This window comes from Papaver somniferum, chromosome 4, assembly GCF_003573695.1.
Source record: "Papaver somniferum cultivar HN1 chromosome 4, ASM357369v1, whole genome shotgun sequence".
Classification (NCBI taxonomy): domain Eukaryota; kingdom Viridiplantae; phylum Streptophyta; class Magnoliopsida; order Ranunculales; family Papaveraceae; genus Papaver; species Papaver somniferum.
Window position 1 is genome coordinate 73,461,811 of NC_039361.1, and position 25,431 is coordinate 73,487,241.

Consider the following 25,431-nt stretch of genomic DNA (forward strand, 5'->3'; position numbering starts at 1 on the left):
TACACATTTTATCCTAATCCGAGACATAGTTATAAGTAGACTAGAAATTAAGACTTATAGTATTTGCAACTAAATTTGACAAACAAGCTTGAGATATCAATGCTTGCAAGTTCGACCGAGCAATGCTCTAACAATCTCCCCCTTTGTAAATTTAGTGACAAAACTATCAATACATATGGATTACAAAATAAATAAACTTTGTAGCTTGTCATCATGTCTTGATTAATTGGTTAACTTTTGGTCTAGAATCAGTGATGAACAATTAATACTAAATCATGTCTTGATTTTTTTTATCTAGTATCAGTGATGAACAATTAATACTAAATCATGTCTTGATTAATTGGTTAACTTTTGGTCTTGTTCTAGAACTATAGATGGATCTGGAAATGCAACAAAATCTTCAATAAGAAAGATCAAAACAATTTGATAATGTCTACAACCATAGTAATGTTTATATTTGTAACGAAGAATGTTGATAACATGAACTACAATCATGAGAAAAACTTTTACTATGATTCAATGCAGGATAATACCCTTGAAATAATTACGTAAAAAATTAGTGAAAAATGAGAGGGTACAAAGTATACCACCGACTTTTTCGTTCGGAAACTTGTATGGACTAACTTGATACAATCAGTAATATAGCTAGATCAACAGATAAGATCATATACCTGAGTTGTAGAACAAGTTTACTTGGGTGATCTCACAATTCAATATCCAATTAATAACCTAGTATGTATCCAAACTGTTATGTGAACCGAATTCCAACAATAGCAAGTCTTGTAATCTGTTTTTCAAAATACGAATTCTTAAGGTAAATCTTGTGGGTTCAGCACAGTCTTTTAGTCTTAAAAACCGTAAGTTATTTAGCGTACTATTTGTGATATTTTTATTATGATGAAAAACAATGTAATGCGGAAAACAAATAACACAAGATACCAAGAATTTTATTAATGAGGAAAACTTTAATGTGCAGAAAAACCTCGGGACCTAGTCCAAAACTTTAAGACCGTATCGTATTAAGTCGCTATAGACACTATCCTACCATCAGACTTCGGACTTGAATGTAGTTGAGACCGAATCGACACTACGAGTAATTCGGCTTCATTTGTGCTCCTTTACGTCTCTTGGATCTTGCAAGACCCTACGCAACGTGATTCCCCTAGCTGGCATCCTTTACAGGCCTAGGAGTTTCTTCAACATTAGTGAAGACTTTTTGACTATTTTACCTCTAACATGAAGCATATTTAATTTATCTTCAGAAATATATTCAATCAAGGTATGAAAATATATATTCTTATGAGGGATCTTCAAGAAAAGAAGATATCAAGCAAACTCAACGGTTAAACCAACTTTCTGTCTTTAAAAGTTATAGAGATGCCTAATCAATTCTACCTCGCAAAAAAAAATATAAACAATTCAAACCGGAAGTGATTTAGATATTAATCTAGTGGAATCAAAAAGTTTGAGACGGAGAGTACTTTGTGATTTCTATCTATCTTGTTCCTGATCTATAGTTCGGAAACTACAATAATCTGTAGAATAAGATCCCGATAACAACAAACCTTCAGGTAAAAGATAGTCTGAGGCTTCACGAATTCCTTAGTGAAGTCTTTCAAAGTCATAACCTAATACAATTCACCAGAGAAAACCTAGGTTTTAAGAGGATGACTCTAGCCGCAACTACGACATAGAAGTGTCGAGACTGAGATTCTAGTTTGCAAGAAGTTCTCTACTTATATTGGTGAACAAGGCTTGGTAGCTTTTAAACAAAGTTAGGTTCGTAAACTAGGCATACCAAAAGAAAAAAAAAGGTTTGTAAACTAGTTTTCATGTTTACGAATTGTTTTGTAACCAAGAAACTAAACTTCTCCATATATATTGTACATGTAAGCAGGTGAAAGTTTGTTTAATTCACAAAGAAGATGTGTGCAACCGTAAGTAGATGTTATGCACTAAGTGGTTAACTAAGAACATTGGTTAAGTAATTCCAGAACTGACAACCTTAATTCGGAGTTTAGTTATCACAAGGCCAAATCAGTTCGTGAACTGTCACAACAATTTGTGAACTCAAAGTCGTCTTGTAACTCAGGAACCTTTTGAAATTGACAAGTTTGCGAACTGTCAAAATAGTTGTTGTACTTGAAATCAAAAGGTGTACAGGAAATATTCAAAGTCAGCTAGTTCACAAACTACATAAATCAGTCAGTGTACTATTAAATTAAATAGTTTCCAGGACTATCTCAAAATCGACTAGTTCATGAACATAGCTAATCAATTCGTGTGCTCTAGTTGATTGAGATTTATTAATCAAGTCTTTATCTTTATAAGTTCAAGTTCATGAGCTGATTAAAACAATTGGTGAACTTTAAGAACTAACTTGACTACTCCTTATTGCTTGAATTTCTTCTTTCATCATAATACTAGAATCTATGAATGTCTTAGTAGACAGAATGGTAGATATGAGTAATATGATAGTCAGTCTTCACGTACCATTTTTTAATGAAGTTTCTGTTGACGTTGTTAATATTCATCATTCAATCTTCAAGGTCGAATGGTGAATTCTGATATTTAATTACCATGCTTTATTCAAAGTCCGAGAGTGACTCCAATATACTACAAATCAAGATATAATTTTGATCAACTAAATATGACAACAAGCTTGATATACTAAATGAGTTTGACCGAGCGATGCTCTAACACTTAGCATTATCTCGCTTCATGAGATATTGAATACATATTGTGTTATCCTTGCTCCCCGATATATATTTGTACTTTATTATAGATTTAATTAAAATGAATGATCGATGCAAGAACCCGTAAAGAAGTAAGAGAGAAATCTTCTGGTTAAAAATCCATAGAACATATCCATCTAAATGGTGCACAAGCTACTTGCCAGTGGGCACCAGAGATGAAGGAGATATTGAACATACTCTTCTGTAGTTTATTGGCATGTATATGACTGCAAAAATAAATAAATAAAAAATAACAACATTTTTTGGAACAACAAAAAACAAACTCGTTAACTTTTGCGTTTTAACTTTGTAAACTTGGTAATTCACTAGCGACAAATATATCTATTTCATGTGATAAAACTACCACCAACAACAGTTGGGTCGGGTCGATGAATAGTAAAGTGAACTAATCCAGTATCTCAACATGAGACATGATCAATTCCGAACCAGGTACCATCTGACTCTTATTCCCCGAAGCTATTGAGTTTTAAATGAATATTTTCTTATAAGTTTCCTTTAAAAGAAAATTTAATCCCCGTAACTTTTCCGAAAATACTTATTTGAGTCTGAATGTGGTTTATTCCTCGAAGCTATTGAGTTTTAAATGAATGTTTTCTTATAAATTTTCTTTTAAAAAAATAAATATAATCCCTATAATTTTTCCGAAAATACTTATTTGAGTCTGAATGTAAGGACATTTAGTCCGTACATGACTTTAATATGGAACCCATTATTTTCAAAAGAATTTAGCATTCCACTGTTTAGGAATTGGGATGGAGACAGTGTACAAATTACCCATTTGGATTGTGTACACATGGTGATCTACATTTGGTCTCATCTAATAGCTTCCTAACTTTTACCATTACCTGCTTAATGGAGACATACACTTATGGCACAGTATCCTTTTAATAGCTTCATAAATAGATTATGCAATAAGCCAGCTGATAAAATAATTAGGCATTGTAGAAAATTTGATGTTTCGAAAGTATTGAACTCATATCCTCCCAGCTTTATTACTGATGCACTTTGGAGGATCTAAACTCGTATTAATTTCCCATATAAGTAACAAATTCTTTGTTGTATAAAAGAAAGAAGGGAAAAAAAAGACTTGCACAATATTCTCCTGAATGGACCAGTGACTTTCGAACCCACGACATAAATGAAAATGAACCACAGTATATGTCAACCAAAGATAGTCATACCCAGGGAGCAATAGCAAGCAGACTATATTAATCGAAAAACGGAAAAAACAAAAGCAACCACTATAACCCGCTATTATAACCATCAGCGTCGGCCGTCAGGTCAGTTTCTTCTGTTGGAAAAGCTTCTCCTGAACGGTCTCGATATCTGGTTAACAGGTAATATTACGTGTCTTACATCGATCGCAGTAGTTTTTTCATTTGATTTCTACGAATTTGCTTGCTTATTTCATAATATATATACCCTTAAGGATTTACTTTTGATATTAGTTTTATTAGGTCGACTGAGTTGATTTGCAGTACATATGTTTGATAAAATGCCTAAAACACTTACTTCCGATCCTATCCCATTTCAGTATTTTGAGTGTTAGGGAGTGGCCAGCTCACTTTAAGAATGAAGCCTAATGTTTTTTATGTCCCGCCCCAGTCCATCAATCTGCGTTAGTCTATTAGATGTCTTCAAGTCAGAACAATACCCATTATTTTTCAGAGTTTGGATTCATTATATTTATTCTCATTACTAGTGATGTTACACGTTTTTGAGAAACAAATATTACCTAGTTACGACCCATCATAACTGCAATAACATGTGGATAAGCACCTGAATTGGTGTACTAGTCTTAGATTTGTCATGTCTAATGGTTGTACTTGTGTTTTTCAACGTAATCTTACAAATGCACGAAACCCTTCTTTTTCTTGACAGTTGTTAAGAATGGAAATTGGGCATTGTTATCTAGAAGGCAATGTTGATGCGGTAGAGTTTTGTCCACATGAATTGTTTCATCAAGTTTTAGCTGTTTCGACGTATACACTACAGGAGGGTGATCAGCCGAATCGATGTGGAAGTATATCACTTTTCTCGGTTGATGCTGATTCAAACCAACTTGATATGTTTCATCAAGTTGAGACATCTGGAATTTTTGATATAAAATGGAATTCCGTTGGAGCCAGTCCATTGCTCGCACAAGCCGATGCCAGTGGTCACCTGAGGTTACACAGTTTAGGAAGTGGTTCAAACGGATCAGAAAATGGAGGTGCATCTGACTGTAAATTCTCTTTCTACTCAGTCTTATCTTGTATAAAGCTTTCATGTTTGGTTGCATTGGTATCTATTAACATGGTATGTCAGTATATGTTAGGTTCGCCTTGTGACACAAACCAAAACACGTCAAAGTAAACTAAGATTCATTCTTACTCTCATAAGAAATGCGATCATCTGTACCTCTGTAAGACACTTTCTTCAACATAGCAACTGCTACTTGTGATAAGTTCATTTGATTTTAAGGGGATCCTCTTGTTCAGAGTTGGAAATTGTATTGTGTACGATAACCCTGTTGTTTTACCAGGCTCTGTCCTTGAACTTGACTCGAAACAAATGAAGTCTTAAATCTCCAGCCACGATGCCTAAGAAAGACACCGAGTATCAAATGCTTACTCAGTGAGAGAAAAAAAAAATCATATAAATATATACGATCTTGTAAGCATGTAGTGAGTACTTTTAGTCCAATTGTAAGACCTAGGATTCAGAAGAACTTGGGTTGCTCATGTACTAAATACTTGGAAGTTGGAAACTTAATACTGCAAAGTACCACAAAAACCTATAATCAGTTCAATTGTTATTTCATTTTCTATAGTTCAAAAGTGTAATAGGTTTCCAAAATTCCATTCACTGCTATTTTTATATTATTGATCAATTGAATTGCCGAACTATGAATTGCGACTGTTGTGGTTGTATTAGCAAAATATCCTTGTAAACATCAACCAAGAACTGTCAAATATCAGTTTTTTATGTTAAATTCTAATGAATAGGGAATACAAGCTTATTGTAGGTAGGTGGAAGTTATAGTTTTGTTTTCTTAGCTTGTTTAACATTATGATGCAGTTGAAGTGCTGAAAGAAGTTTGTGGAGAAATGGTTAGCTCCTCCATGTGTCTGTGCCTTGATTGGAACCCATCAGCTACATCCATTACTGTCGGGCTTTCAGATGGTTCCATATCTGTGCTCACTCTTGCGGAGTCTCAACTAAAGATTCAACAATCATGGGAAGCACATGAGTATGAGGTCTGGGCTGCCAATTTTGACACCCAACAACCAAATTTAGTGTATACAGGCTCAGATGACTGCAAATTTTGTTGTTGGGATCTGCGAGAGAATCCTTCAAACTTGGCCTTCCAAAACACGAAGACTCACCAAATGGGTGTGTGTTGCATTACTAAGGACAGAACAGATCCAAATGTACTATTGACCGGGAGCTACGACGAGCATTTAAGGATATGGGATGTGAGATCAATATCAAAGCCAGTAAACGAGAGCTCCATATGTTTAGGAGGGGGAGTATGGAGACTGAAGCAACATCCATCAATACCAAGTCTGGTTCTGGCAGCATGCATGCACAATGGATTTGCAGTTGTTAGAGTTGAAGGGGAGAAAGCTGAAGTCTTGGAGACTTACAGTAACCACAAATCTCTTGCTTATGGGGCCGATTGGCAAAGAGGACCATTAAGAAAGAAAGATGGAATAGAAAGGCCTGTGGCGGCTACATGTTCATTTTACGATCGACTTGTTCGAGTATGGCTACCAGAGAAGGAGATGGTTCTAAACACTATGTAAGTCACTGAAATGTGCCATACTTTTTCAGTTTTGGGGAGACTTTTCATGTCTAGCTATGTCTTTGGCTAGCCTTAGGTGACTCCAACAAGAAGGGATTGTACTAGGATTGATTTATATCTTTATAGATACGTAAGTTTCATGTAAGATGTAACGAAAGGTACGTATGATTTCATAGGATTATTAGTGGACAATGATTTCATAGGATTATTATCAATGGATGAAATGAAAACCTCCCAAGTTCAGTCATTTTTGAAAGATGAGTTTACGCATACAAATATAGTCAAAAGAAGGTTCAAAATTGAACAAGGTTTAGGATTAAACCAAACTTGTTTTCAGCTGATGATACAACCTTAAAAAAAACAAATACATTACAACAATCTTCTTGATGCATGATAAAGTTCCAAGGAACCTTGCCAAGATCAGTATGCTGAAGTTTATATCATTAAAAGTGAAAACAGTAAGTACAAAAGAAAACCAAGAAAGGAAAAAAAAATATAGAGAAAGAAATGAAACTCAATGGAGTTGCTGCATGCGTTCTGCACCCACTCAAATACTTAAAAAAGATAGATGATCGTCTCAAGAACAGTTCAGAATCAACCCGAGGAAAGATCGAACAATGCTAAACTTTCTCTTAATCTTTATTATGACTGCACTTTTTTTGTTTACCTTCCTTGAAAGCCAGCAAGTTGTGAAAACAAAGGTGAATCTGCTATAGTGGAGTTGTCAGTAATAGTAATGATTGGAGCCTCATCCCTGTCGTCATCATCCTTTTCCTTTGGTTGATCTGGAGCCTTGATTTTGGGCATATCATCGACTGGTTCAGGTGTTGATGTTGAAGCTTCTTGAAGCTGTAAAGCATACTCCAAGTTCCATAGGACATCTCCCATTGAAGGTCTATCAACACCATAATCTGCTAAACACTTCTCTGCTGCTTCAGCAAACTTCTTTAGAGAGCCAGAATTGATAGTCCCTGCTATTTTTGGGTCAATAATTTTCTCAAGTAGACCCTTCTTGTGCCATTGCATTGCCCATTCAGCCAGGTTAACTTGTTCTCTTGGTAATGCTGGATTCAGAGCAGGTCTTGCGCATAAAACCTCGAAAAGTACTACTCCAAATGAGTAAACATCTGATTTCTCAGTTAGCTGTTGACGTCTGAAATATTCAGGATCCAAATACCCGAAACTACCTTTTACTGCAGTACTCACAGCAGTACCCATTTGTGCAGCTTTAGATAACCCGAAATCAGACACTTTAGCAACTAAATTCTCATCAAGAAGGATGTTCGTCGTCTTAACGTCACGATGAATGATTCCCTGTGCAGTACCTGTGTGAAGGTAATGCAGTCCGCGAGCTGAACCTATGCAGATTTCCAGTCGCTGTTTCCACGTCAGATGAGGAAGATTCGATCCGTAAAGATGATCACGAAGTGGACCGTTGGCCATGTACTCGTAAACTAGAATCATTTCTGAATTCTCATCACAGTAACCAATCAAAGACACGAGATGACGATGACGAAGTTTCGAAAGCATTTGGATTTCAGTTTGGAATTCATTTATTCCCTGTTCGTTACTCGCACTACCACGTTTGATAGCAAGTTTGGTACCATCTTCTTGTTCACCGAGGTAAACTTTACCGAATCCACCAACACCCACCACGGCGTTCTCGTCGAAGTTCTTTGTGGCTTCTTGGATTTCTGCAAAGGTGAAGTATCGGCCTAATCCAAGTGCTGAGGAGAAGAAACTCGAGTAGCCGCTCTTACTTTTGTTGGAACCAAATTGGTGCGACCCGCTTTTGCTCGACATGAAACTGGAATGACTGGCATGGAGAGGAAGAAGCCATGACGAGAAACTGTTGCATTTCTCCCAATCGTTCGGCCTTTTATGCCAACGTACAAAAACTGATGCAAGCAGTAACATTGCTGTAACTCCCATGAGAAGACCGACACCCGCGATAATCTTCATTGTAGTAACTCCTCTACTTGGTCCAACGAAGGTCCCGTCTACAGCAAATAGCCCGTCCAAGCTTCCAGCTTCGTTGCTTATTTTCATGACTTCTAGGCCGTTGAGAATTGCATTAGGATTTCCTGACTCAACCCTTCCAGGGCCTACTTGCACTCTGACGGTTCCATTAGTGATGCTTGAGGCATTGAGCACAAAATCTAGGTAATAGGCCGTAGAAAGGCCTCCTGTTTTCCCTGAAAGATCCAGTCCTGAAGAACCCATAATTCCATTGACATAAACATTGAAATATAAATCATTTAGAGTTTTACTGACGATATCGCAGAAATGCAATCTTATCAGGTATGAGAATGTTGGATCAACACCCATTTCCCATGTGAGATTGAAATTTGGGTTCACAGTTGCTGAATCTCCCATCTGTTTCGCCGTTGAATAAACCCAGTGTGGTGCAATCAATGGGGTTGCACCATCTTCTGGATATTTAACTGCAGTTGCAGTAACAGAAGCATTTGTTGCTGCTTCGGGGTGCTTCATAAATCCGTCGTCAGGTAGCCATAATCTTTTCAATGTGTCATTCGCAGGACTTATAAGAGGACCACCGACATTCAACCTGTAAGAAACTTCAAGTGCATATTCAGACAAACCTTTGAAATCAGAAGCAGGTAAAACAGTGGCAGAGTCAGATACCAATGCGTCCGGGGCCGAAACGAGTTCGATCGCGTTGATGAACGCAAACGAATTCTTCTTTGGCGAGAACTTAAGGGAGAATCTATCAGAAGCAACATTAACTAAGTACTCTTTAAACACCGGAGTATCAGCACTGGGTATAGTAAAATCATGAAGGAGAACGACTTTATCCGTAACCACGGAAAATGAAGCTGTGCTTAAATTATACTTGGGATGAAAAACAGGAAAAAAGTAGAGACGAACCCAGTGTCGTCCTGGACGAGAAACAAAGAACGTGTACGTGGATTCTTCACAAAAAATCCTAGCTGTAAGATACAAAGGTGATACAGAAGAACTAGCAGCATCTTTATTGTTAATTGAAGAAACTGAAGTTTGAATATCTTCGTCGGTAGAAAGAAGCGAAGCGGTCTGCGAATCGGACTTAAACGTGCGTCCATCCTCGAGCTTAGTAGGTTGAGGTGAGCCACAATTCACGAGATAATTGTCAGCAGGATTGAAAGAAAGAGAAGGTGTTGAATGCGGTTGTGAAAACGAAGGATCTGCAAAGGAAAGGATTAGAAGAAAGAAGAAGAGGAGGAGAGAGATAGAGATGGGTAGAGGTGATACCACCCCATTTTTCTCTCCTCCCATTATTGAAACCTGTTTTGATCAATCAATACTTGCTATGATGATGCCATTGATGAACTTCAAACTTCCTCCATAGAGGAAATCCAACAAAGAGAGTATCAATGAAGGAAGTTTGTTGTTTGGAAAATTGCGGAATAATGGAATGGCATCAACACAAAATGTGAAAACCTTTGTTTTAGGAAGAATTTGTGTTGAAGCAAGTTTTTAGGAAAAGAAAATAGAGAAGAAAAAACAAAGTTAGTTAATTAGTTATGTGGTTATGAGATAATGAAAGAAAGAAGACAAAAAGAAAAGTTAGTTGGATGGAAGTAAGGAATGAACGTGCACCATTGTCTTAATACATTATGGATATCACGTTTTGATGATTGCGTTGAATTCTATTATAGAGACCAAGTCTTACTAAATTCTAGTACTTATTCTCCTATGTATCCCCAAAATTAGAGTATCCAGAATTAGATTCTTCGTTGCTCCACCAATGTAGTTATAATCGAGAGCGGATCAGACCAATGTCACTATAATACATCGGTAAAGTTATTGGATGATGATACCAGTGACCTGAGTTCGAACAGGAGTTCGAAATTCGTGAGTATCAAATTTCGTAAGTTCGAAATTCGTGAGTATCAAATTTCTTTATCAACAAAATAAAGAAGTAATAATCAGACCATATTTTCAAAAATAAATGACATAGTATGACTAGAAAAGGTCTCAAGCTAGAGTGACCTTTGGCCTATCCCAATATCTTTGTAAAAGAACAAGTCTATGTATCTAATTTTCAGAGATAATAATGTTTTGTTTTGCTTATAATATAGAATCAAATTTTCTTCTTTCTTCTGTTGCTGACAATTTTGAATATTTAAAACATAACCCATCTCTTCCAAATCCATTGTACTTAGGATAATGATTGAAAATCATTTCTTCTTTTCTTTTTGGTAGATAATATGACAATTGGTTGTAGAGGAAAATGGAAGCCATGATAACTGATAAACAACAAGTCATGGGTTAGGTTCAAAAACATGTTAACATGTTAGTTCATTCTGTGCTGTTTTGGAAGACCAAACCACCCTTTTGATTTTTACTACATTTTGGTCACAATGAAGAAAACAGATAAAACTGTAGCTCCTATATATACACAGTAATTTGAGTAATATACTAATATGAACATTCATCAACAATAAAGAGATGAAAACTAACTGATCTACTGCGCGGTGAAAGCTAAACCAGCTCAAATACATGACTCTGTATGTTCTAATGATGAAGGGGTAAAACTTCAAGTGAGACTTTTGAACAGTTCTGTTTTTCAAGTGAGTTCTTTATACTGTTGCTACCTTCCCTGAAAATTAGAAATTTGAGAGAACACAGGAGGATCAGCTGTCAGTTCTATGTCACTGGTATCAGCGGGGACCGGAGGTGTGTTAGTGTCCTTGCTACTTGAATCTTCTTCCACTACGATGACCTTGGAGATGTTCTCATCCGGTACCGCATGACTGGGTCTCGATGATGACTCTTGAAGTTGTAGCGCATACTCCAAATTCCACAGCACATCTCCCATTGTAGGTCTATCCACGCCATAATCTTCTAAGCATTTTTCTGCAGCTTCAATGTATTTCTTCAGGGAAGCTGTATGTATACTTCCAGCAATTAAGGGGTCGACTATTTTTGCTATCAGACCTCTCCGGTGCCATTGCATCGCCCATTCTGCCAAGTTAACCTGTTCTCTTGGCAATGCAGGGTTTATTGCAGGTCTTACACATAAAACCTCTAATAGAACTACCCCGAAAGAATAAACATCAGATTTTTCTGTCAGCTTTTGGGACCTAAAGTACTCTGGATCAAGGTACCCAAAACTACCTTTAACTGCAGTACTGACATGAGTTTTCTCCAAAGTGGGTGCAGCTTTAGAGAGTCCGAAATCTGAAACCTTCGCTACGAAATTCTCATCCAGTAGAATGTTGGTGGTTTTGACATCTCGGTGAATGATTCCTTGAGCAGCACCAGTATGAAGGTAATGTAGTCCACGAGCTGCGCCAATGCAAATCTCAAGACGCTGTTTCCAGGATAAAAGAGGAAGATTGGAGACATAAAGATGATCGCGAAGTGGACCGTTCGCCATGTACTCATAAACAAGTATCATTTCTGACTGTTCATCACAGTATCCAATAAGCGATACAAGGTGGCGGTGTCGCAGCTTTGAAAGCATCTGTATTTCAGTCTGGAACTCATTGATTCCCTGATCGGAACTGGCATTACCTCGTTTTATAGCAAGTTTAGTTCCGTCCGCTTGCTCGCCAATGTACACTTTGCCAAAGCCACCAACACCAATCACAGCTTTCTCATCGAAATTTTGTGTTGCTTCTTGCAGCTCGGCCAAGCTGAAGACCCTGCCTAAGCCAAGTGTTGGAGGGTAAAAGTTTGAGTGACCGCTCTTGCTCTTGCTCTTGTTTGTTCCCGCCGGGAAAGCCCCGCGAGATCCACTTTTGCAGTTCATGAAGGTGGATTGGCCTGCATGGAGAGGAAGAAGCCATGAAGAGAAGCTGCGAGACTTGCGCCAGTCTGGAGGCTTCTTTTGCCAGCGACAGAAAACCATCACAACAAAAGCCAATGTAATAACAGCTACGACTAGAGCAACGATTGAGACTATCTTCATTGGACTGAGTCCTTTACTTGGGTCTACAAGTGTTCCTTGAACATTGTACAAACCATCCAAACTCCCTGCCTCATTGCTCATCTTCATGACTTCAAGACCATTAAGAATTGCATTTATGGTTCCAGAGTCCGTATTCGGAGGACCTACTTGTATCCGGATAGTTCCATTAGAGATGGATGATGCGTTTGCCACAAAATCGTTGTAGTAAGCGGTGGAAAGGGCTGATGTAAGTCTTGAAAGATCAAGACTTTGAACACCCATTAATCCATTGACGTAAACATTAAAATATAAGTCATTCATACTCTTGCTTACGATATCACAAAAGTGCAAACGGATTAAGTAGGAAAATGTGGAATCGACCTTCATTTCCCATGTGAGATTGAAATTTTGGTCTACAGTTGCTGAATCTCCCATCTCCTTTGCAGTTGCATAAACGAAATTCGGTGCAATTAATGGACTTGCACCACTACCTGGATATTTAACAGCAGTTGGAGCAACAGAGACACTCTTTGACGATTCCGGAAGCTTCAGAAACCCTTTATCAGGTAACCATACCCTTCCCAATGTGTCATTCATGGGTGTTATCGTTGCACCGCCAACATTCAAGCGGTAGCATACTTCGAGTGCATAATTAGACAAGCCCCTAAATTCAGCAAGCGGAGACACCGCAGTAGCCGAGTCAGGGATCAGTGTGTCAGGGACAGAGACAAGCTCAACAGCATTGATAAACGCATAGGAGTTCTTCTTCGGCGAGAATTTAAGTGAGAATTTATCTGAGTTAATGTTTATCAGATACTCCTTGAACACTGATGTATTCTGATCGGGTACATTGAAATCATGCAGTAGGACAGATTCATCGGTGGTAACAATAAACACAGCACTTGTTAGATTATATGAGGGGTGCGGAAGCGGGCAGAAGTATAGACGTAGCCAATGTTGACCTGTGTGGGAGATGAAGAAACTGTACATTGATTCACCGCTAAACACCCTTGCTGTAAGATATAAAGGTAATAAAGAAGAAGAAGTGGAACTGGTAATATTGACATTTGAAACTGGAACGGAAACCTGTATATCTTCTTCCGTTGAGAGTAAAGAAGCAGATTGCTTATCTGACTTGAATGTCCGATCGTCGATTTTTGTAGGCTGGGGTGATCCACAATCAATCAGATAATTGTCCCCAGGTGTGAAAGATGAAGGAGAAGAAGAACCGCCACCTTTGGCCGCCATTAGTTTTGGAAGAAACTGTAAATGCAGAAAAATGAGGAGGAGAAAGGAGAGAGAGGAAATGTGTTGACGATGACATTGTCCGGCTCCATTTTTCTCTCCTCCCATCATCAAATCTTGTTTTGATTAATCAGGTGTTAACGTTTTGATATGAGCTTTACTGTAAGAGGGGGCATATTCATTGAGTTAGCTGTTGATGTTGGTGGTAGCACTGTTGGACATTGCCTTGACAACAACAATTTCTCCAGAAAATCACAGGAAGATCAATGTTTCGGTATACTGCAGCAACAAAATTTTTTTGCAGTGATTCAGGAAGAACTGGTGTATAAACGAACTTCTCGGGATAGATTCTTCAAATGAGAGAGTCTAGAAAGTTAGGTCCTTGGGTTACCTACTATGTCTCTGAGGTATCCAACATCAAGATAATCCTATTAAATATTTTGGGATTTTATACCGGAAGATTTGGCAATAATTACAGGTTCTGAGCCGTAAACTGCTGTCTAGAGACCCAGAACTTCTGATGCCTGCAGAAGCACTTTAATCATTTCCAAGGTCAGGACTTCCGCGAGACCTGCTTTATAAACGGAGAGCCAGATAAGCGCATGAAATTACAAGACTGTAAGAGAAACGAAATGGAAAATGATAATATGTATTAAATAGGTGGTTGAGTTGAGATTTAAATTTGTTACAATAAAGAACAATATCCACATTCCACAGCAAGTTTAGTGGATCCAAAGAATATGAATTTTTCTTTTATATATATATAAGTTGTGCTTTGTCATATCTACTTTATATATGGTAAACAAATTGAAGCCTGTTGGCTGCAAATTTGTTATTGAACACTGCAGCCTTGTTCTTGAGCTTTCAAATGTACAAGTCCTCGCTGTATCCTCTGTAAATAAATAAAAGATCACAAAACGAATTGTAAATATTATAAAATCAAGAAACGGAAAATTACACTGAATCCCTTAACTTTCTCAAAAAATTAATTGTGAATACCTGTCGACTATCTCTTAGACGCAAAAGATCCAGTCTCTCTGATGGCCTCAGGTTCACTAAATTAACAAGCTGAAGAAAAGCAAGTATCAGAAATCTAATTATCCGAAGAAGAAAAAAAAGAACACAAAGTTTGTTGCACATAATATAGTGTGTATTGATAGATACCCAGAAACTGAAAAGCTCAGGATCTTGTGGTCCAGGCATTCTTTCGGCTTGTAAAACTGCTGAACGCCTTGATCTCCTATCTGCATATTAAGTTTGCGTTATAATCCTCTTTTAAGCATAAAGACAACCCAAATCTGTGAGATCATTAGGCCAGATTGATTTTGATTTTGCAATGAAGTTAGGCAGATATGTCGTGAAAGTAAAATTGCTGTAAGAAACAGTTATCACAAATTATTCCTTTCTAAAAGATCATAAACTCATACCTGCCCGTGCTGCATCTTTCGCACACCTTATCAATGAACAAGCAAGATCTGCAGCATCACTAGTAGTTGCCTGCAACTGAGGGAGTGTGATAAAATGGGAATAATTGTCAGATTCCACACAATATTGCCTATTAAACAATTTTCTTCGACTAATTGAACTAAACAGTTGAGAAACTGATCAACTGAACACACCAGTAGAAATCAAATGAAACAATCTGGTCAAGGGGTAAAAAAATAACATGTGCCAGATACTTTTTACTTTCAGATCTTAGCAATTTTTGGGTGCTCCACAATGTGATTCAAAAGGTTCAATTATTTAAAAAATGGCCGGAATAATCCAGAAAGATCAATGAACTTACATCTTCCCATTCTCTTGTCCCTTGCAGTGGACCAATATCCTGAACCCACTCAACCTCGGCAACACGATACCTTTATGTACAAGCAGAGATAGAAATATATTCAAAAAACTGCATTGATGGTGAATCATAAAAGTACCAGAAAATTAGCAACAGAAATGATTAAATAGAGAAGGAACTAACCCGTCTTGATCCCAAGACCGGAGGATACGACATCTTCGGCGTCCTTCAACCTGCAGTAAGTTACTATTAGTTTTATCACATGACAAGTAGCAGAGGGGGCTAGGTATTAAAGCTCATTTAGCCATGCACGACAACAGCAAAAAATTTGCTCATGTTACTATTCCAGGCCCAACCTATGAATATATATTTTGTTGGTGGAAAGTTATAGAAGCTCACTCTTCCATAGGTTATTTATGTTCCACCAAATTTCTAATACTCCCTCCGTCCCAAATTAATTGAGCTAGTTGTAGTTTGCACAATTCTTAAGACAAGGAGGAAAGGGGAGTATATTTAAGTATTTTTTACAATATACCCTTATGAATAATAAGGGTAAAACTTAGAACTGATTTATCTCTTAAACTATAGCACGGTTTTTCGTAAATTTTATACCGTTGAAAAACATTTTAAAACATCTACGTAATGAATATAAACATGACTATCAAATTATACATATTTCTTATAGTAACAATAATCAATTAAAAGGGTAGTTTTAGAGATATCCCCTTGATTAGTGGAATAGCTCAATTATTTATGGGACAAAATTTAAAACCAAATAGCTCAATTAATTTGGGTCCAAGGGAGTATATGTTAATACGAAGTACTTATGTGCCGTCATTTATTGATCTTCTTAAAACAATAAAGAACATCAGTATGTGACAACTAGATGGTCTAAGCTAACTCTGCTATTTCCTCGCCAATGTACAACAGCAATTAACCAAGATAACTAACACCAATTTACCTCTAAATAAAAACGTCCATCTGGAAGTGGCTCACACCTACAGCGAAGAGGCAAAGAAAGTGTCAGGTTAAAAATATGGAAACATAACCATGAAACTTATAAGGAAAGACAAGCAATCAACACCCACTCAGTTATTTCCACTTCACAAGCAAAATCAGCTATAGAACCTGTTGCTGAATCAATGACAACCTACAAAACAAAAACAAAACAAAGATTAAGAAACTCAACGAAAGCAATGATAACAAACAAAAGGAGACTTTTAGGATAATTAAAGGAGATAAGAAAAGACCAATCATTAATATTCTACCATTCCCATCCGATGATTTCCTTCCATTATCCTTCTCACCTGCCAAAAGAAGTGCAATAAGAAAATAAATGACACATATATAACAAATACAAACGATGTAAAATTTATTGTCACGTGAAATGTATGCCTTCTAAGACAATTTGACAAAGATAATCATTAATGAAAGGAAAGAGAAAAGAAGTAGTTATGCACCCACCATCAGTCTATACCGGGGTTCAAATATATTTAGTGATAACTTTTGGCATGGTAGGACTACGTCCATAACAAAAAGAGGTAACAGATGAACGCCCATGTTTGACAAAGTCTCGTTTTCTGATTTTCTCTCTGCATATTCTGCTGGGAAGTTCTTCTGTATTATGTTATTGAGTGTCACACTGATAGAACCAAAAGAACGGAAACAAGGTCAAATACTTTGATTGGTCTGACAAAATCTTAAATTTAATTATGATAGACATAAGAAATTAAAAGAAAAGATGAGAAGGATGTAGTTTTACCTGATCGAACAAGTACGAGGACTAATGAAAAGTACTGTCCGGCACATAGGACATTTATTTCCTATAAATCACAATATTTAGATAAACATAAATCACAGTGACTAGATAAAGAAAGAGCAACAAATATAGCAAAATAACTGTTTCAAAGTCACAAATATTGAGTAACACTAACCATGATCCATAGACTGAAACAGACAACCGCGGCAAAAAGAATGCCCACAGGGAGTTGTTATCGGCTCAAATAACAACTTTAAGCAAACTGTGCAATCGAAATCGTCGGTACGTTGGGGTTTCCCATGTTCTATCCTCCTCGTTGAACCGCCCGAAATCGCCTCCAAGTTACGGAGGGATACCTGAAGGTGGTTGCTGAACAGTGCAAAAGATCGCCTTTAAATCCAAATAACTAACTGAGGATATTCAAATGAGATGTATCCCATATCAAGTAATAGAAAAGACGGAGTGACGGAGAGACAAACTAAGATTTACCTGAGAGGATCAATATGAAGCCCGCAAAGCAGAGTTTCATGTGCATCTGCATATCGTTCTAGCTGCAATTAATATTAGAAGTCGGTATTATGTCAAGTAGATCATGTTCACCTTGTTTAAGGCAATAACAACTTAGAAAAAATTGACAGTCATACAATGATACTGGTTTGTTGAATTCTAGAAGTAAGAAAGGCACAAACAAAAATCATTAAGTTCTCACCAATATGAGAGCACTGGCCTTCAGAAAATATGATTTTGCAGAATTACTTCGTATGTTTATAGCCTTCTCCGCATCCTTTAATGCAAGCTAATACAGTAGTTGAAAAAGAAAACAAAACTTAGCTTCCCATAATCAGTATAATAATATAAGCAAGAAAGAGAGTAGATGGAGCTTACTTCAGCATGTGTTGTAGGATCTAGCCCATTCACTGGTCGGTATTCAGAATCAGCAGCAGATCTATTTTTCAAAAATGTGCTAATCCTGATAAGTCAGAGATATGTTAGTTGGTAAATGCATAATATTGCTCCAAAAATCAGTATTCTACTAGTAAATTTTGACTTCATTTCTTAGCATACAAAAAATCCACATAGAACTGGTAAAGAGAGCTACGTAAGTTCACCTGGTAAAAGCAGCACTTCTATTGCTTAGAATAATTGGATCTCCAGGCTTGAGACCGAGAGCTTTAGAGTAACAAGTGATTGACTGTATACAAACTTCAATTTATTAGCCGATGTATATCTACTTTGAGAGGTTTATACCACATTATGAGAATGCATTTCCGAAACTTCAGGATTAAAATGACGAGCACGGTAGGTGAGTAAGTAAGTATTTTCATTCCTGATTATCAAGTACCTTCTTACAGTCTATAAATTCAACGTATCTACAAACAAACCTCTCCAAGATACAAGTTACTAAATGCAAGATATACCTTATGCACCATCTAAATTGCTATATATAAGGTGTTTATTTTAAAAAGAAAAAAAATTTACCCTTCGATGATAAAACTGGACAAAATCAAAAACTGATATGGAATACAAATATAACAGAAGTTACACGGGTTACACTTTGAGTTTTTGCTAAAGTTCACAGTAAAAATTTGCTCAAGTGTGCTAGTACAATAGGTGTTTTCTATTTGCTCATTACATTCATATTTCAAAAATGCATGTTACTACACACACCCTATTCAACCAAATTTACAAAAGACCGGCTCCAAATTATCCACAGAATCGCACTTAACCACAAAAGAACCAAAATTTAAATGTAATGTAATTCACAGAAAGGCAACTAAATCAACAAGCTTTCTTCAGAAAAAAAAAAACTCACATCTTCAAGACGATTATCACGAAAAGCTTTATTACCCTTCTGCATTAAATCATTAATCTGATTTAATCGTTCTCGCGAAGTATTATCATCATCTTCCTGCAATTCAGTAAAACTTTCTCAATTATTACTATTCAGAAACCAAAACAAAATTGGGATTCAAGCTCAAATTCAAATAACAGCTCACCAAAACAAAATCTTCGACATCATCGAATTCTCCATTAAAGGAAGTTTCAGCAGTATAATAAGTATTAGCCATTTTTTTAAAAAGAAATACTGAAGTATCTCAAAAAGAAAAAGAAAAGAAAAACCCTAATTTGGAAAAAAGGAAAACTAAAATCTGTATTCGTTTTGAGAAATGTATATAGTATAGGAGTAGTAGGAACTGTTCAGGGTTCGTGTTCTTTTGTGTGTCCTGTATTTTACACGGACCAAATTCAAAGACGTGGAATGTGTCTTTATTTCTTTGGTTTTTCGTTGTTCTCCGTTTTCTTTTTTCTACAGTGTTTGTGTGAGTGGCAATGGGAGATGAGATGAAAACAATAGCGACACACTAGACAACTCACACCATCTGTTTGGCATGCGGAACTACCACCATAAGTTTTTGGTTTTCTCGAAGGTCTTTAGTCAAACCTACCAAGGTCCGTTGACCCTTTGTTTGGGTAATGGTTGCCCAAAGGTTGGATAATCGGACGGGTCAGTTTTTGCCTCACCCGCCATCAGACCCATTTATGGTGGGTATGGGAAACTTTTACCCGAATCTAGCCGTCATGAGAATCTGGTTAGATCTTCCTTGGTCCGTGTTTGGACCAAGTTGAGTTAGATGTGTGGTGGGTGAAAAGAAAATCAACTGAATTTCATAGTAATTAAAAACGAAAAAGACTACCCTAATTCGGAGTCATCATCTTCATCTGATACTTTAATTCCTTTCAATTTAATCTTCTTTAATCTTCTGCATGCAATAATCTGCCTTTCACCAACCTTTTGATATACTTTTTATTTGTGATTCTAATGGTTATCTTGATTTCTCCTTTTTAAGTACTGATTCGAAGTGTTTAAAGATTTGCCTGATGACATGTAGAGTTGGTTTTACCTATCTGTCTCCTCTAAGAAATCTTTTTCATTTATTCTGATCCCCACTTTCGACTATCTGATTTTCACTTTTGTTGCATGTGTCTACGAGTATATCCAAAAAATCTCTTTTCTGCAAATTTTATTTTTCGTTACTAAAGTTAATCTTATTTTATTCACATGCACGGTTTAACAGACATCCAGCCGTCTTAACCCTAGGCCTGCCCCTATAACCTCTACTCCTTTCTTAAACAATCGTATAAGTGTAACGCATTCACCATGCAGTTTTCGGCAAGTACATATTGATAGCACGCTCATCTTTCTTCTCAATTTTCTATTTCTAAGATCTGCTTCTTCTGTTAACTCTAGTTCTCTCATGGAACATCAAATCAAAGAGGTCCATCTTGTTATGGAAAGAACATCACTTTCTGAAAGGCTCAAAGCTCTAAAACAACCTATCTTCACGACTGAAGAATTAATTCAAGGTGCAAGTCAATGGAAATTTTCTTTCTTAGAAAAAATTTAATCTTGCAGGGATTACTCGGTAGCTGAGCTAGATAAAGAGCTTAAAAAATTGTGGAGCAAAAGCAAAGACATTTATATTAAGAAAGAGGAAGAGGATGATTGTTACATGATAAAGTTCTATACACAGGAGGAGTATGATATGGTTTTAAAACTTAGGCCATGGTTTATTGAAAGCGACTTATTTGTTTTAGAACCATTAAACCCCAATGATCCCAAAAAGTAAAGTTGATCTAAAGAAACAACTACTCTGGCTAAGGTTATACAACATGCAACCTGAATTTGCAAACCCTCCTACTGTTAAAACCATATCATCAGCTATGGGTAAAGTAAAAGAGCTCGATCCCCCAAAGGCAAAGTGCAAAAAGTTAAGGTTCTCGTGGATGTTAGAGATCCGTTAAGAAGGGGTTTCTTGATGAAAAATGTAGTGGGTGAAGAAGTGTGGATAAGTCTTTTTTACGAAAAGTATTCATTCAACCTCTGTGGATTTTGATATATAATTGATCATCAAGAACAGGAGTGTGAAACTGTTGCAAACTTTCTACTGCAGCAACAAAAGGGTTACTTGTCATCAAACTCAATCTTAGATCCTCCTTCATGGAACAACCCTGATATAATAGGAGTCAAAGCAACAAATAATAAAGGGTCTCAAAGCATGTTGGAGCAAGAAGATGAACATGCAACTAATATTACTGTTGATCAGATGCATGTAATAAATGAAGCTCAGGAAATAACGGCGGATCATCAAAATGCAGAAAATCTCATTAATACATGCTCTCAATTCAATTTTGCTCAAGTTTCTATTCCAATGATGACCTGTACCAATGAACAAATCCAACTGGTGAATCATGGAGTCAACTCAGTAACTCGAACTGAGCCAACTGCTACTTTGGTCTGTAATCAACAAGGTATGATTCAAAAATCCACTTTAATAGAGGAAGACATAAGGATGATATCGCCCATAGACAAGGAAAGAGGATTAGAATGGAAAAGGGTGGTCCAAGTAATACTCAAATTACTAATCCAACATCTTCTCCAGTAACTAATAGAGATCAATTAAATATCTTGATTTACACTTCCAATCAAATTCTCAATCAAGATAACTTTCAGTGTAACAACTCTATCAACGAGGAAGAAGCTATTAATTCAAATCGGAACAGGAATTATCTAGCTATGGGTGAATTCGATGTTACTTTTGACAACTATAATGTAGAAAACATAGATCCAAATTTCATCCACCCAACATGATGCTTCAAAGAACCAATTCATAACCTAATCCATCAATTTAAACAATCTCAATCATCCCAAAATTCCTCAAGTCATAATATTCAATCTTCGGAAAATACCCAATTTGTTGTGGAGGATCAAATTCAATCACCTAATTCCTTTCCTTCTTATCATGGGACAGTCTCTGAGCAAAACTACACTCAAAGCTTTAAAGGGAAATCTTCAGGCGTGGATAATCAGGTAATTTTCATCATTAGATCTCAATTAACTTCTTATTTCAATCAATATTCTTGCGTTCCTGCTTTTTCAGTTTTGCACAATTCCAAATTGAGTGATCTATATACTATGAAGATACTTAGTTGGAATGTCAGGGTTTTGCTTCTAAAGATTCTAGAGCCATTTAGCTGAAATTATCAAACAACATAATCCTGGTATTATCTTCTTGGTTGAAACAAAAATTAGTGAGGATAAAGATAAATTGTTGACTAGATCTCACTGTTACCCAAATTCTTTATTTGTTAGTTCAATAGGTTTATCTGGTGGTCTCATCCTTCTCTGGAAGAATAGTTTTCCATGTGATTTTATGTGTTCTAAGGATAATATGATACACTTATTAATTAAAGATAATCCTTCAAAAGAAGAATGGCTTCTTTCTTGTATTTATGGTTCTACACACAATGATTTGAAAAAACTTCAATGAGATTTCATCAAAGATCTCAGTGAAAATGTCTTTCAATCTTGGGTGGTATTAGGAGACCTCAATGTCCATATAAATACAAGAGATCAATCCTCGGATCAAACATCAATTAATAATTGGGTTTGCAATTCTGTTGATGCTGCTGGTCTTGTGGATATGGGATTCATTGGTACCAAAGTCACATGGAAAAACAGACTAAATGGTAAGAGTTATAAGAGATCAAGATTATACCTAGCTCTCCATAATGCACAATGGCAGATAGAGTATTCAGACTCCAAAGTATACCACTTACCATTCCTAGGATCAGATCACTGTCCCATTCTTCTAGTGATAGAAGCAAATTGTGGACCATCCAGTTACTCTTGGAAATTCTACAAATGCTGGTTGAAGGATTCTTCTTGCTCTCAAATCATTTCCAAATCTTGGTTGTTTCAACACACTTCTCATTCAAATCAGATAATTCAAGATAATCTCTATTTTACTAGGAAAAACTTGTCTAGATGGAAGAGGCAACATTTTGGTAAAATTGAACATCATATAAAACAGTTAAAGAATCAGTTATCTCATCTGCAATCCTTGTCATCTAGCAACCAAACTAGTCAAAAAATAGAAAGTAATATAAATGACCTACATTACTGGTGAAGTGTAAAAGCAGAATTCTGGCAGCAGAAATCTGGAGATCATTGGATTAAAGATGCTCATAACGATACCTCTTATTTCCATGCCTTTGCAAACGAAAGAAGAGTTAGAAATAATATTACATCTTTAAGAGATAATAATGGAATGTGGTATCATACTATAATATCACATGAGTTGATTCACACCATGAAGAGATCAAAAAAGAAAAAAGGCAACATAGCTCTGAAACTTGATATGTCCAAGGCATTTGATCGCCTGGAATGGAAATTTTTGGATAAAATGCTTACATCTCTGGGGTTTCGTTTGGAATGGAGAGACATTCATCAATGTATATCAACGACTCCAATCTCAATAAATCTCAATGTAGTCTTTGTAATAAGTGAAAAAGTGGGGGTCTAACAACCACACCCAATATTTCGTTCGGAAATCTGAATGGACTAACTCCAATATATTTTCAAGAGAATCAACTAGATAGTCAGACTCAATCTTTAGAAAAGTATATCAAAGACTTATATCTCAATTTCTAAATTCAATCTGCAATCAAAAAAATAGGAATATGCGAGCCCGATTGAATAAGAGAAATAACTTGGACAGTGTCACAAACTAATATCCAAGTGTCAATCAATTCAATTAACAACCCAAAGGTCGGATTCAAGTACTGATTTAACTTAACGCACAACGTGTGATATTTCAATTATATAGAAAATATAATGCGGAAAAAAAATAAAACAGACACCAGAAATTTTGTTAACGAGGAAACCGCAATTGCATAAAAACCCGGGGACCTAGTCCAGCTTTGAACACCATACTGTATTAATCCGCTATAGACACTAGCCTACTACCAATGAACTTCGGACTGGATTATAGTTGAGACCTAACCAATCTCACACTGATCAAGGTACAGTTGTGCACTTGTGCTCCTTATGTATCTGAACCCCAGCTGGATTATACACACTTGATTCCCTTAGCTGATCTCACCCACAACTAAGAGTTGTTACGACCCAAATTCGAAGACTTGATAAACAAATCTGTCTCACACAGAAAAGTCTATTGACATAGATAAACCTGTCTCCACATAAGTACCTATGAGTTTTGTTTCGTCTTATGATAAACCAAGGTGTACATGAACCAATTGATAAACCGGACTTATATTCTCGAAGAACAACCAAGTATTATCAATCACCTCACAATATTCTTAATCGTATGGAAGCGAAAAAAGATATTGTGGAATCGAAAACGATGAGACGAAGATGTTTGTGACTTCTTTTAATATTACCTGTCGGAGATAAATCTCAAGCAAATTTTAGAAAAGATAGTACTCAATTACGATAGTCTTAGTAAGATCAGAACACGCAACTACAGAGAAAATAGTTGGGTCTGGCTTCACAATCCCAATAAAGTCTTCAAGTCGTTAACCTACAGGGTTTTGGAATAAACCTAAGGTTAAAGGAGAATCGACTTTACTCGTAACTAGTATCACACGTGATGTGTGGGGATTAGGTTTCCCAGTTGCTAGAGTTCTCCCTTATACAGTATTCAAATCAAGGTTTGATAGCTTTGGAACAAAGCAATCAATATTCACCATTAGATGAAACCTGATCTAAGAGCCAAGCTAATTTTTCTTGAAACCAAAGCAATATATCTCCACCGTTAGATGTTCTTAGATTGTTACACACAAATAAAATGTACCTTCATTTAGATATGGGTAACCGTACCTAAACGTGTACATTAGGTTAGATCAACAATAGTTAACCGAAGTTAGCTACATGAACATTTTCATTATCAACCTTATTCATCTTAACCACAACTAGTTCAAATGACTCAAATGAAACTAGTTATAGAGTTGTTTAATTGCTATATTCTCATAGAAGTATACAAGAACACAATTGAAACAAAACCGGTTTGATTTACTTGAATCAATTCATGAACATTATAACCACGGTTTGCAAAAGATTGCATTCCTTATTATATAAATGTATTTGTTCATGTCACAACCGATTCTAGAACTTAACCCACTCAAGTATGCAAACGGGTACGCATACTTAAGTAGCCGGACTTGGACTGTATCCGACAGTAAGCGAACGGGTATGCATACTATCACACATCCAAAATAATAGTTGAATTAGTACGCGTACGGGTCGGCATACAATAGTTCCCGGACTTCAACTGAGATCGCTAGTATGCGTACGGGTATGCATACCAAGGCTCCCGGACTTTACCTGACCTCGCCAGTAGGCAT

General features: G+C 36.5%; 3 protein-coding genes across 4 annotated transcripts; 1 reads left to right on the forward strand and 2 right to left on the reverse strand.

Annotated features, from left to right (window-relative positions):
* Positions 1-3,840: 3,840 nt before the first annotated feature.
* LOC113275898 (diphthine methyltransferase homolog) lies at positions 3,841-6,790 on the forward strand. Of its 2 annotated transcripts, none has more exons than XM_026525472.1 (3): positions 3,841-4,093; positions 4,638-4,980; positions 5,817-6,790. In XM_026525472.1, exons 2-3 carry the CDS (start codon positions 4,647-4,649, stop codon positions 6,542-6,544), a joined length of 1,062 nt encoding a protein of 353 aa, XP_026381257.1. In that variant the 5' UTR covers positions 3,841-4,093; positions 4,638-4,646; the 3' UTR covers positions 6,545-6,790. The 2 variants fall into 2 exon arrangements, with proteins under 2 accessions (XP_026381257.1, XP_026381259.1); XM_026525474.1 differs by having other exon boundaries at positions 4,638-4,968.
* Positions 6,791-6,967: 177 nt separating this feature from the next.
* LOC113275897 (probable receptor-like protein kinase At5g61350) lies at positions 6,968-10,008 on the reverse strand. The gene has a single exon (XM_026525471.1). The coding sequence runs from the start codon at positions 9,817-9,819 to the stop codon at positions 7,207-7,209; it is 2,613 nt and encodes an 870-aa protein (XP_026381256.1). The 5' UTR covers positions 9,820-10,008; the 3' UTR covers positions 6,968-7,206.
* A 1,114-nt stretch (positions 10,009-11,122) lies between these two features.
* LOC113272689 (probable receptor-like protein kinase At5g61350) lies at positions 11,123-19,526 on the reverse strand. The gene is made up of 19 exons (XM_026522493.1): positions 19,224-19,526; positions 19,040-19,135; positions 18,336-18,418; positions 18,112-18,196; positions 17,936-18,022; positions 17,716-17,777; positions 17,402-17,595; positions 17,230-17,290; positions 16,932-17,109; positions 16,736-16,774; positions 16,556-16,617; positions 16,429-16,465; positions 15,651-15,700; positions 15,471-15,540; positions 15,112-15,187; positions 14,849-14,928; positions 14,684-14,752; positions 14,526-14,576; positions 11,123-13,810 (listed from the first exon to the last, which is right to left on the reverse strand). The coding sequence occupies exons 1-19, from the start codon at positions 19,293-19,295 to the stop codon at positions 11,138-11,140; spliced, it is 4,125 nt and encodes a 1,374-aa protein (XP_026378278.1). The 5' UTR covers positions 19,296-19,526; the 3' UTR covers positions 11,123-11,137.
* Positions 19,527-25,431: the final 5,905 nt, after the last annotated feature.